Source organism: Lycium barbarum, chromosome 4 (genome assembly GCF_019175385.1).
Source record: "Lycium barbarum isolate Lr01 chromosome 4, ASM1917538v2, whole genome shotgun sequence".
In the NCBI taxonomy this organism is placed as follows: Eukaryota; Viridiplantae; Streptophyta; class Magnoliopsida; order Solanales; family Solanaceae; genus Lycium; species Lycium barbarum.
The window spans coordinates 145,160,802-145,173,756 of NC_083340.1; the positions used below are offsets into that span (position 1 = coordinate 145,160,802).

Here is a 12,955-nt window from a genome sequence, read left to right on the forward strand (position 1 = left end):
AAGGGACTGTGGCATATAAATCATGAAAGACTTGTACGGTTTATGCTATATTTAACACAGATGTCTACTTAGGATTACTCACAACTGATATTGGATCTCCATGATTTCAAAATTACAAACAAAGAAGAGGAAAATAGTATATCTTAGAAATATGGTATGCAGGTCATGACAGACCGGTACTTCATTAAGTCATTCCTAGCTCTAAAATGGAAAAGGTTGAGCCTGGAGAACATGGCTTTTTAAAATTGTATTTCAAACGGTGGCTAAACACTAATTAGCGGCCCAAAATTGATTAACTTTTACGTCATTTTTGTACAGAAGTCGTGCTATCTTTCCTCACAGCCAGGGGCGGATTAATAAGGGTTCAATTTGAAAGAAAAATTAACAGAAAATAAAACAAAGAACGGCTTTGAGGCGTGAAGATTCGACCGTCCTTAAAGAGTTATCACTCGTATTCAAATTTTGGGGAAACACAAACGATTCTCTTCAGGATACAACAAAGCCAAAATATACTTGCAGATTTTTCTATACTACTTCGTTGGGAATTCTTGTTTATATAGGCAACCATCAGACCCTTTGATAAAAGGCACCTTATCAAATCAGACCCTTTCAGAGAGACACCTTATTTCGTGAATAGACACATCTATTTATTCAAATTTTAATTTAAAATTAAAATTCAAATAAAGTAATTTTCTGTCACAGAAATAAAAATAAAATATTTAATTTAGAATCCGACCCGACTCGCGCCTAAGCCCAGGTCTTTAATATATAATATATAATATAATTACTTAAACACTTTAGGAGTGTGTACTTATCACAGCACATAAAGTGACAAGGACTTTTAAAGCTCACATATAACTCGTCCACCACCAATGTGGGAGAGTACTTATATTCCCAATTAGATATAGCAAACTATCTTTACACAGTTGAATCCCAATTATTTTGCAGGTGACCTCAATGGTCCAATCGTAACTTGTAAATACGCTTGTTGAAATATTCGTCTGCAAATAATGTCTCAACTTGAAAGTTGATCAGAAAAAGATGTTATATATAAAGCGCAAAGATACTTTTAAAGGTGTGAGCCTTTTAAGGAAAAAGTGCATAATATTGCAACACATTAATAGCATCTGGCTTAGCCCAACAATGTAATGATCCAAATTACAACAGCAACATACCTATGTAATCCCACAAATAGGAAATGGGGAGGGTGATGTGTAGGCAGACCTTACCCTTACCTTGTGAAGGTAGAGACTCTGTTTCCGATACACCCTCAGCTAATGTAATGATTCAAATTGTGTTGTGAACATATTTTTCAAGCAACTTAAAAACAGTCATTTTCATTCCTTCATGTCTTGCAACAACTTTTTTTCTTTCCACAAGTTTTAACTATTGTCTTACAACAACTTTTTTTCTTTCCACAAGTTTTAACTATTTTCTATTTTTGGCAGCATTGAGTGCACCAGAGGAGACAGAAGAAGCAGGATTAAGGGCCTTCCTTATTTTGAAGACATTCCAAGCAGTTCCTGCACAGTGCCCTACTGTTGCTAGTGCATCTTCTGTTGCCTCCCATGCATTCTCTCCATACCTGTTTCTCATTCAAAAGAAATTTTAAAAAAATAAAAAATTAGCTACCATAAATAATCATCACTTCCAATTCATATAAATTGATATGATCTTAAGGTGAAGCCCATATTTCTCATTTGTGAAAATAAACCATATTTAAACATGATTATAAACATTAATCCCACTGTGCCATGTTCACTCTATTAAAACAGCTTTTTAATCACTGGTTAGTATATTAGTTGCACTAGTATAATAAGTTCATCCAAAACTCATTTAAATATGGTCTTTAATCAAAACTAGCAGCGAGAAAGTTGAAATAGCTAAATATGGAAAAATTTCAATACTATACAGTTTTTGAAAAAAATTACGCCACGTAGCCGAATTTACAATATTATACTACATTATACCTGTGGGGAAAAGCATTATACATAATGTATCAACCTTGTATAAAATGTGTTTATACACAACTATGGGGAAAATTGGGTGTTTATACACAAAGTATAATCTACGTGGCATAAATATTTTTAAAAATAGACTTAGAGCGTAATTTTCCCTAAATAATTTCCTTCTGATATATTTAGGTCGGGATAGGCTGGGCTAAGTCCAAATAAGTACAACAGTGGTGGTATAATTGGTGAAGCCCATGAAGCATTTGTTGGACTTGGAGAACACCGGCCCGTTATCCTTCCACTGCTTGGAGTGGGAGCTGGTCGTTGCTCTGTGAAACCAGCCTCAAGTTGTCCGCCCCACCTTCTACTATATTTGTGAGTCGGGGATATGCCGGGCCAAGCAAAAGTTCAAAAAATTGGTGGTTTTATTGGAGGAGCCCCTGAGGCATTTGTTGGACTGGGAGAACACCGGCCAATTATCCTGCCACTGCACGGAGCGACAGCTGATCGTTGCTCTGTGAAACCAGCCTCAGGCAGTCCGCCCCACCTTCTGCTAGATTCACGTGTCGGGGGTAGGCCAACCAAATAAGCAAAAAAGTGGTGGTTTAATTGGAGAAGCCCATGAGGCATTTATGGACTTGGAGAACGCCGGCCTGTTATCCTTCCACTGCACAAAGCGGGACCTAATCGTTGCTCTGTGAAACCAGCCTCACGCAGTCCGCCCCACTATAGGGATCAAGAAGCTCATGCCTTCGCTTGGGCTACGTGACCCAACTCTACGCTTGGACAGGGCAGGCCTGAAACTAAGCCCTCCAAGCCCTACCTTATGGGACAGCCCAACATTCCACCACATTAATGCCCCCATTTGAGTTACAAGCCCACATTACTGAGCTCGGCGTTAAGGCCTCTCTCACATTCCTTCAAAATGAGATAAAAGTTCATTTCCTATTGCGATGTGGGACTAGTTTTTCATTTCAGTCTCACAAGTCACATGGGGATGTTATTATTATTATTATTATTTTGGTACTTCTGTGTCTTATAACTAGTTTGTTATAAACTCTCTCAAATAACCAGAGAATGCTAAAGGCGTCCTTGTGAATAATGCAGATAATACTATATCACAACAGTAGTATTCCCTCCCTTCTAATTTATGTGATGTTATTTAACTGGGTAGGAAGTTTTTTTTTAAAAAAATTGTTATCTAAAATCAGGTAAACATGAATTATTATAAATCATTTCATTACGAGTAAAATGAACATCTTACAATTAAATTGCTATTCTACTGAATGGTGAAGAGTTTACAGTTTACCTGATGAAATAGTCTAGTGAAGAACTTAAAAAATTAGCGCATCCATTTTCTTGCTCGTTAGCACTGTTTTTTTTTTTTAAAAAAAGTACCTGTTAGTGACCATCCTAGTCACAGCACCAGAAGTTGCGGTCAATGTTTGTTTTTCAGCAGCTTCAGCAGCATCTAAAATCTTGTCTGCAGTTTCAACAACAAATTAATCATAAACATCATTGAATAGGAAAAACAGGAAAGAAGGAAAACAAAGAGAGAATAAGGAGCTGTCTGGACATAGATTTTTTTATCATTAAACTGATTTTATTGGTTAGTTTTTTAAATGAGTTGTAAAGAGAATTTTTTGTTTCCATTCACACAATATAGTACATTACAATAACAGTAGATTATGAAACGATGGGTAACGATGATCGAAACAAAGGGTACAATCCTATTGCAAAACCATCTTATCCAAGGGCTTAAGTTGTTAGAGAGAGCACATTATTTACTTAATGATATTCTCAACACATTGGTCTAGTGGGAAGAGAATGTGTGTGATTAGCCACATGTCACGTGTAGCTTGGTATTTAAGGGGAGAAGAGTAAAAGGGCGAGCGCATTTTCCAGCAAATTTTGAACCGTGTGCCAGCTGCCCCTCAGGTATTTCATGGTCATCAAAAATATTTGTTGATGATGTTACGTTGCAAACAAAGTTGTTGGTGCTTGCATTTAGTTTGTCGGAGGCCGTAAGATAAAAAATAAAAAAATAATAAAAAAAAAATCTTTCTGAACTTGCATGCCATGTTGCGATAACTCGGAGAAGAGAAGTTGGTAATTAGAGGAGGCTTACTAGAAAGTTAATGTTGTTGTAACTGACAGTTGATTTCTGGGTGATTTATGCAGTTCTTAGCTCTAGCTTTTTCCTATTATTGTTTGTTGATAAATTGAGATGATTATCTCGATAGTTAAATGTTGGAATCTCACTTTTATTGATTTTGATCAAGTACAAGGTTTCATTGATAATAACAAGGCCAACTTGGCCGCATACAATTGGTATACCAAAAAGGGGAGAAACCTACAAAATGTGGTTCTCTCCAAACGACACCCAATCCTCTATACAAACAGGAACTATATGGGTGCTCCAAAAGAAAATAAGGGATCAAAGACTACTCCTCAATTGAGCAAAGCTCATCTCCACCTTTATTAACGGTTGGGCCTTTGCTATCGTTCTATCTGGTTGCACGGATATTAGCATTTAATTGTGGTTACTGAAGGGCTATACTTTCCAAGGGAACTGATTAAATTACCTTAACTATTAATTAGAAAGTCATTTATTAGGGTCGGGTCGGCTATATAAATCCTCTATATCCGTTTCACTTGATCCGTGTTTATTTCATTTGAATGTTATATAACTTGCTTTATGATGGTTCTCTAAGCCTCATATTTATTCCTATACAAATATTTGGTTTGATCTCAAGTTCTCAACTAGTTCATATAACATGCATGATCCTCAATGTGTGCTACTAGCACCCATTAACATGATCATTTATAATTTTGTCTAATCTGGTATAGCCGCGAATCTTAACATTTGTGCTCTTTCTTATTAAGCTAGTGTTGAGAAGTGTAACTTCTATATTAACGTCAGTACAATAATATCTAAATCTGACATTGTAGTAGGAGGGTAGGTATTTCTGCATGATGTATAACTTACTATGAGAAATGATGTTGGATGGAAGTTTTAGCCTTAAGAAAAAAATGGTATTGGATTGAAGACGAATAAGAAGTACTAAAAAGAAGAAATGTTTCTTTTAAAGCTCTATCAAAATGGCCGAATCTTGTGAATGCATTGTATAGCTTAATGTTGTCTAGTGATGCATTATGAAACTTTGGATTATCATAGGAAGGAAATCATTCAGTACAATATGGAGCAATAATTGTAGCATGTTTAAAGTAAAAGATCAATAAAGGAAACTAGAAGCAAGGGGCTTCAGTCAAACAAAATAAAATGCTCGTGCCTTCCTTCTTGATTGTCTTTTCTTTGTAATGCATATTGTATATGAGTATGTCTACTTAAACTGTGCTTCTATATTAGTCTGCCTTCTCTATATTTTCTGATACACTCTCCGGCCAATTTATTTAGTGCACTACTATTTAGGGGTTGCTGAAGGTTTTATACACTATACAAGCTTTTGCAAGCCTAAAGAATCCAATATGTCATTTGAGAAACACTTTTTTGCATGTCATGTCCATAATGGTGAAAAAAAATTAGCTTTCCTCCATCTTTTTAGTTCCTTTAGGAATTGATAAAAGCTTCGTACGAGATTATGCATACTATCAGAGAATAAGAAGTACAATAGACAGTTAGAAATATAGCAGAGTAATAATGTTATGTTGTCATCACTCATCAGCTTAAGATATCTGAAATTCTTGGTCACTTTTTTTCTTTTTCATTTTTTTTATCAACGCATCCTACAACCTGTTGACACATTCAAATAAAGGGGTTTATGGAGATGAAAGAAGTTCTTCAAGGGTCGAAAAGATAATTTCGTGATGTTTTGACAAGCTGATGGCTGCAGTTTTGTTTGCAAATGTGGCAACTGCATGTTTTACCCATTTTTCTGATTGATTAGTATTAAAACATCTGCGTTCTTTTTCGTTTTGGACAAGTGCCATGTATATCATACCATTGGATCGTCAACTCCATATTCGTGTAATGGCTTGAACGCATTTCTGCACTGAGTTTTATGCTTTCACATCCTGTGTACTAGGTTTGAAGAAACTCGACAATATCCAGGATGGCAAGCAATTTTGCTCGATACATTGACAATTTAAGGCAGTCACTTTTTGATGAGGTTAGATTCAGATCCTATGTCCTACTTTCTTTTTTTAATCAGGCTTTCCCTTTCTATTTCTTTTATTCCTTGTTCATCTTCATGAGGACCATCTATACTACACGCTAAGCACAATGTGCAAGGATAGGGAGGATGGGAGAAAGGAGAGGGGTGGGTGGCACTCTAAAGGGGCAAGGTAAGTGTAAGGGGCACGGGAATATGGGAGGGTGGAGTAGGGTCAAGTTGATAAGGTGTAAGCCATACGGGATGCTAGACAAAAACACTATGTGATGTCTTCTTATCTGTCTAAGCCTTGGTGGGCAGAGTTACCTGGTACCTGTTGCTGGTGGGAGGTAGCGGGTATTTCGTAGAATTAGTCGAGGTGCGCAGAAGCTGGCCCGGACACCACGGTTATATAAAAAAAGGTCACTGGGGATGCTGGGCTAGTGGAGGATGGAGGTGATGTGGCACTAAAGGGGTCCAGAAAAGGCGGTCATTATAGTAGGGTAAAACGGTACCTTGATGCAAATATACTACTTCTGACGGGAAGAATAACAAAATCACTAGTTTTATGATAATTGTTAATAGGCAAAGGACAATGAATTTAGCTTATAAACGATGAATGAAAGACGGTGCCAGATCCTAGGGTCCAAAATGTGATCCGACTGCAAATTTTTTGATCCCCCATCATGATGATCCATTCCCAATAGTTGGCTATACATGCCTTTTTATTAGAACTGTTACTTCTAGAATGAGTTTTCTATTCAAAATGGAAAGATACGTGACGGAATGTAATATGTTATGTATCTGCAGCAAATTCTTGGTGAGCGATTTCTTGAATATGAAAAGTTTGAAACCACCACTGAGGGCTTTCTTGAGGATATTTGTGCTGATTATTTCAGACAAGTTGCTTAGTTTAAGGGCTTAATGGTGCCACAACTGTAAGTACTTGTGTTCTTCTCTAAATTTCTTCTTCAACTTCTTCACCCCTCACAGGTCTGATATGTATTCATTCAGGCAAGGACCTCCCTACAATGTCCCTGAAATTGAGAGGTTACTTAATGGATTCAATCATTTCAGCACACTGTAAGTGTTCTCTTTTCTTTGTCTTCACGGATCGTTTTCCCCTTTTCTTCCGATTTTTTTCTTCTTTTCCTCGTTTTTTATTCGGGTGGTTAGGACTTAGGACTTAGGAATAGGGGTGTCAAATGGGCGGATTGGACTGAATTTGAGCAGGTTAAATGGGTTAAGTTAATAATTGAGCGGGTTAATTACCTACCCAAACACTACTTGGGCTAAAATGCGGGTCAAAACCCAACCCACTTAATTCTTGGTTTGTCCTATTAAAATTTTGTAAATACTTGATAAAATTATTTGTGTCTTATTATAGCTATATATAACATATCAAATAAATAAGAAGTCTTTTTAAAAATATATTAACAAGGTTTCTCATATGGGTCAATTTGGACTACATACCAGTCCAATTTTAGATGGGCTGAGATGCGCTTTAGCTAAACTTGGGTGGGTTGGCTGGGTCATGTGGGCTAATTTTGTCACCCCTGGTTAGGATGTTCAGGTGCTTCTGATTAATGTCCATTCTACTCCAAATTTATTTGTTTGGTCTGCTGCCAGTGTCGTCAGGTTTTTGTATTGCCAAGTAACCGAGGCTGCTCTCTGTGCTTGTAGTTTTGGAGCTGTAAAAGTGACACATCAGATCAACATCATGAAGGATTGCCTGAAGCATGGAGATTTTGAAGCGTAAGTTCTAAGGAGGAAATTTATGGCTTTATTAGTTGCTGATGATTTAATTGTATTGACTTTGGAAATGTTAACAGGTCCAAGGTTACGTTTGAGGGTATTAAATGGGAATGTGAGATTCTGCAGTCCAAACTAGAGAATTACTTCAAGGTTCTCTTAAAGATCGTTTAAAAGTTTCTCGTCTTTTGCATATTTGTTGTCATTTTTTTTTTATAATCATGGTGTCCGGATCAACTTACGGGCACCTCGACTAATTTCATTGGATACCTGCCACCTCTCACTAGAAACAGGATTCAGGTAACTCTGTCCACCAAAACTAGGACAGATGGAAAGAAATCACATAGATTTATTTATCTCTGCAGTGATTTGAACCTGAGACCTCACAGTTCTTAACCCACTTCATTCTTTGTTGTCACTGTTGTAATCCCTCCATCTCTATCGCTCATTCTCATTTTGGTCTTTTCAGACGAGGAAACAAGGTCCACCTGCTGAGATTGACGACAAACCTGAGTACGGGTATATGGATTCTGACAGCGAGTAGGAATTGGCGTCTCGCGTCAGCCAACGCTTTGAGAAAATATATCTTTTAAGTGAGTGGATGGAGTAGCTGAATGTGTGTGGAAATTAATGGGAACTTCAATGTGCTTTTTCTTTGTGTCCGCAATTGCAGTGTTAAAAACTTGAGTCTGTGATCTGAAGTCTACTTTTGGTCTTGTTACTCTGTAATTTAATTTTCATGTTGCTTATGCAAGTTCGTGGAATAGTCTCTTTTTATGTTCCTTTTCTCCAATTGCTTTGTTGTTTTTGAGATGGTTTTGGAATTGCATTATAACGTGATAATAACAATCTGGTATCCGGTATTGATGAAGTTCTTGTGCATTCTCGGTAGATTCGCACAAATAGCATCATGCTGTGCCATTGTTTAAGTTTTATCCCATTTAAGGAACTTATGCAGAACATAGCCTCCATGCTACACACCTGGAAGAATGGAAAATTATGCTTTCACAAGTTATAATATGGTGGGCATAATTTTGGTACAACCTTATATCTACCTATCTTGTTAAATCGACCACAAATCTTGTCGGATTGACAAATCTCGCCTTGTTCACAAATTATGTTGGATAGGTAAAATTTTGATACAATCTCCATTCTACCTATCCCATTAAATTGTTCACAAGTCTTGCATGATTGGCAAATCATGCTTGTGTTGTTTTTCTCAAGTTTTTGGGACTGCATTTTCTAGTAACTTCATTATATCATACCTGACACCGGTTCCGGTTTAACAGGCTCCGGTTTACCGGTTTGAAACCCCAAACCGGAACTGGTCCGGTTCAAAATGTCCAAAACCTCTTCTTCTTTTTTTGTATAGTATATGTATATTATAGTATTTATTAGTATATTGTACGTATATTTACATATGTTGTATAAGTTTATAAGTAAAGTTTATATATTTACTGGCTAACAGGCTAATAGCAAGTCAGCAATACATCATGTATGTGTGTGTATATATATATATATATATATATATATATATATATATAGTAAGTTATATGCTTAAGTTATACCACATATACATAAAATATAGTAAGAATATACTTATATATATATCAATATACTTAGGTTATATAACTTACATATATATATATATATATATTATGAGATGCATATATATATAAAGTAGATGTATCATGTATATTATAAGTATATTCTTAGTATATTTTAGGTATATTCCTAACTTAATATAAGTAAAAATATGAACACAAGTAAATAGAAAAAAGATCAATGAGCCATATATTTTATTCATTCTTGGATAACATTTATTTGCAAGTTGTAGTTTTTTTAACTTGCAAATAATACATGAGTTGCAAAAAAATAGTAGAATAATAAAATCACTAATTCTCAATCATTTGGTTAATTTCCCCCATATCATATTCGGCCATAGAGATATCTTTAAAGTCTTCCATTTTGGTCTGGTCCACTTGCTATCAAATCTTCAATCTCTTCCTCTTCGCCTTCCTCCGCTTATAAGTTCTGGTTGCGTCGCTCCGATCTAATCCAATCGCGAATGCACACTAGTACTTGCAAGCTAAAGCCGAATAATGAGTGTCTATGGTCTCCAATTTGTTGTCTTCCCTGGCTAAATGCACTCTCCAAAGCCACGGTTGATACTTGAACCGTAAGGATATCTCGAGCCATTTTTTGAGAGTATCGGATGACTTGCCTACCATTTTAGCTATTTCTACACGCTTTTTTTTCTTGTCATACTTAAAAATTTTACCGATTTGTGGATCTATCGTCATTTAAATACCCCACATTTGAACCCGTTTGCTCTCCCCAAACATCCATATGTTTCTTTCTCATATGATCATTTAGTGTACCCGTTCCACCATCCTTACTAGTTTCTTACTTAAAAGTAAATATTGGTCCACATAGGGTACATTTAGCGATTCCGGTTTCCCTATCCTTAGTCATAAATTTTTAAATTTTAGCAGTTGACTTACGAGTTCTAGGCGGTTTGTCTTGTGTATGTGATTGTGCAGGACATGTATCTCCTATGGGATTTTCGGGGGGTTGTGTTTCATCATCATCATTGTCATTATCAATTTCATTAAAAGTATCGGTATAATGTTGTTGCATTGCCTCATAACCTAAAAGTGAATTATTTCCACTAATATCAATACCTAAATTAGGTGTTTCTTCCACAAATGTTTCCTCATTAAGCCCACGCCTAACAATACCACTACTACTGGCACCACGTCTAAATCTCTTCGCCATTATTAAATAGAATTAATTTAAATCACACTCAAATAAATCACAAGAAAATGAATTGCAACAAATTAAATTGCATAAATTAAATTGCAAAAAATAAAGATAGAGTTGGAACGAAGGTACCAAATTGCCGGACTAATCTCCAACAAAATAAAGGCGGCTATAATTGCAAATCCACCAAAGCTACTTCGGATTGTTGCAAAATCACCAACTCTACCAACAATATTATAATTGCAAAATTAATAATTGAAACTATAATAAGACTTTATAATATTTATTTGAGAGAAATTTAAAGTGGCTAATTGTTGCAAAGTAACTATAATTGAGAGAATGAGATTTGAGAGAAAGAGAAGAGTGAATTGGTGTGGATTAAAATGGAAATGGAGAGAGGTTTATATAGGGATGGGGGATGCGTTAAAGTGTTAAAAAAAAAGTTTGGGGTTTTTTTTTTTTTTGTGGGGGGGGGGGGGGGGGTTGGGGACCGTTTGGCAACGGCCATTTTTGCAAATGGACCGTTGCCCAACGGTCCAATTTGGGCCCAAATCCGCAACGGCTGCCAAGTAAAAAAAAAAATTCCACCGGTTTTACCAGTTAACCGGTTTCGGTTTAAAAAAAATTGAAACCCGACCGGTACAAAATATACGATTAATCGGTTCTGGTTAGCCGATCCGGTTACCGATTTGAACCGGTTAAACCGGGCCGGTTGACGGGCTTAGAGATCAATAGTGCATGTATCAAGTATTGAAGATTAAATGCACTTGATCAGATATTATACGCATTTACAATCAAAATTTATCAATAACCTAAGAATCTGAAGTGTTATTAACCCTTTAAATTAACTCGCAAATGGCCCCCACTAAAATCACTTTTCAAAAGTAGAAGATGCTTTCACACAACTTTTGTTGGTTGTGAGCTGTCGTCAAATGAACTTTCTCGTGCAGTGTCCACAAAAGGACAATTCTTTATATCACCTAATAGTATATTTAAAAGAGAGGAACAATGTTACTACTCATATGAGAATTTTTGAGCTGCTTCATCCCTTAATCAGAGTTTTCGGGTTTGAGCTTTGGGTCTAAAAAAATCCTTGATAGGGAGAGTTTTCCCTTTAATGAAGCCCCACGCGGCTCGAATACAGTATAGTCGGGCTCCAATGCGAATATTAAACATCGAGTGGAAACCAAAAAATATGAGAGAATTTTTCCTTCCAAAGAGAACTCATGTTTCTGGTGGAATTATATTGGTCGTACAAAATGTATAGGATTTACGGCTTATTGTGTAGAATGTTTATAATTAAAGAAAATAATCACTTGCATGTGATTGTACATAGACTCTTCAGTTTTGGTAACTAATGCACCTATCATGGGTGTTGTATACGGGTGTACATGGATCGAATTAGTTCGGATTTTTTAAACACCAAATCAAATCAATTGCATTGAGTTTTTAAATTTATATATCAAACCAAACCAATAAAATTCGATTTTTTCAACCTCAGGTTTTCTCAGGTTATTCGGTTTTTCAGGTTTTTTTTTTTTTGGAATAGTCTTGATACAAAACATATAACTTTTACTTTAAATATTTCTTTAATCCCAGTAAGATACAACTATATAATTAAGGCGTTTCATAAGAAAATAACACAAAATGTGAGAAGAGTGATGACATTGTATTAAAATATTCAACAAAAGATAATAAAATCGGTTAAAATAAATATTTCTAATTAATAAGTTATAAAGAAAATGACCATAATCTAAAAATACTAAGCCATGCTAAAATAAGTACGGCTAATAAATATTAATTGCATGACTAGAAAAAAACTTAAGTTATGTATTTTCATTTTCTAAACCAATTATGCAAAACTAAATAATAGATATCGTACATCATTGTCATTCCTAGTGGTAAATTGAATTTCTTTTGTTAGTATTAGTGTTGAGTTGGTTTTGGTTTGGACTTTATATGAGTTACTAACATCCATAGGATATAAAACTTATTAACATTCAAAACTCTAAGTTCAAGCTTGAATAATATGATAATAGATAAAAAACTACGAAAAAATGAAAGAAATATTTATAAACTACATTACAAATAAATATTTTTATGTATAAAATATTTTAAAAATTAAATACATGTAATGTCGGGTTGGTTTGGTTCGGTTTGTCTTTTTTTAGCTAAAACCAAACCAATCAAATTATAGTCAGGTTTTTTTTTTCAACACCAAACAACTAGACGGGTTTTTTCTCAGTTTGACTCGGTTTATCGATTTACTTTGTACACCCCTAGTGTTGCACATAGATTTCTCTCCTAAATCATGGTTAGTTATGCATTCCACCTCATTAAATAGCTTAACCATAGAAAGTTTATGTGGTTTAGTGT

The 12,955-nt window shown here is 35.4% G+C and overlaps 2 protein-coding genes across 3 annotated transcripts in view; one reads left to right on the plus strand and one right to left on the minus strand.

Moving 5' to 3' along the window:
• LOC132636826 (uncharacterized protein C3F10.06c) overlaps window positions 1–12,955 on the minus strand; it is a 28,943-nt gene that overhangs the window by 9,240 nt on the left and 6,748 nt on the right. The gene's annotated exons all lie outside the window — the stretch shown is intronic.
• On the plus strand, window positions 6,627–8,673 carry LOC132638789 (uncharacterized). Its single transcript, XM_060355557.1, has 5 exons — window positions 6,627–7,002; window positions 7,079–7,147; window positions 7,748–7,819; window positions 7,897–7,969; window positions 8,286–8,673. The coding sequence occupies exons 1-5, from the start codon at window positions 6,989–6,991 to the stop codon at window positions 8,358–8,360; spliced, it is 303 nt and encodes a 100-aa protein (XP_060211540.1). The 5' UTR covers window positions 6,627–6,988; the 3' UTR covers window positions 8,361–8,673.

What these genes read in the sequence shown, in the direction of transcription:
- LOC132638789 (XM_060355557.1), top strand. An exon ending in TTCAATCATTTCAGCACACT is followed by an intron (nt 7,148 to 7,747) that starts GTAAGTGTTCTC and finishes CTGTGCTTGTAG; the next exon opens with TTTTGGAGCTGTAAAAGTGA. An exon ending in AACTAGAGAATTACTTCAAG is followed by an intron (nt 7,970 to 8,285) that starts GTTCTCTTAAAG and finishes TGGTCTTTTCAG; the next exon opens with ACGAGGAAACAAGGTCCACC.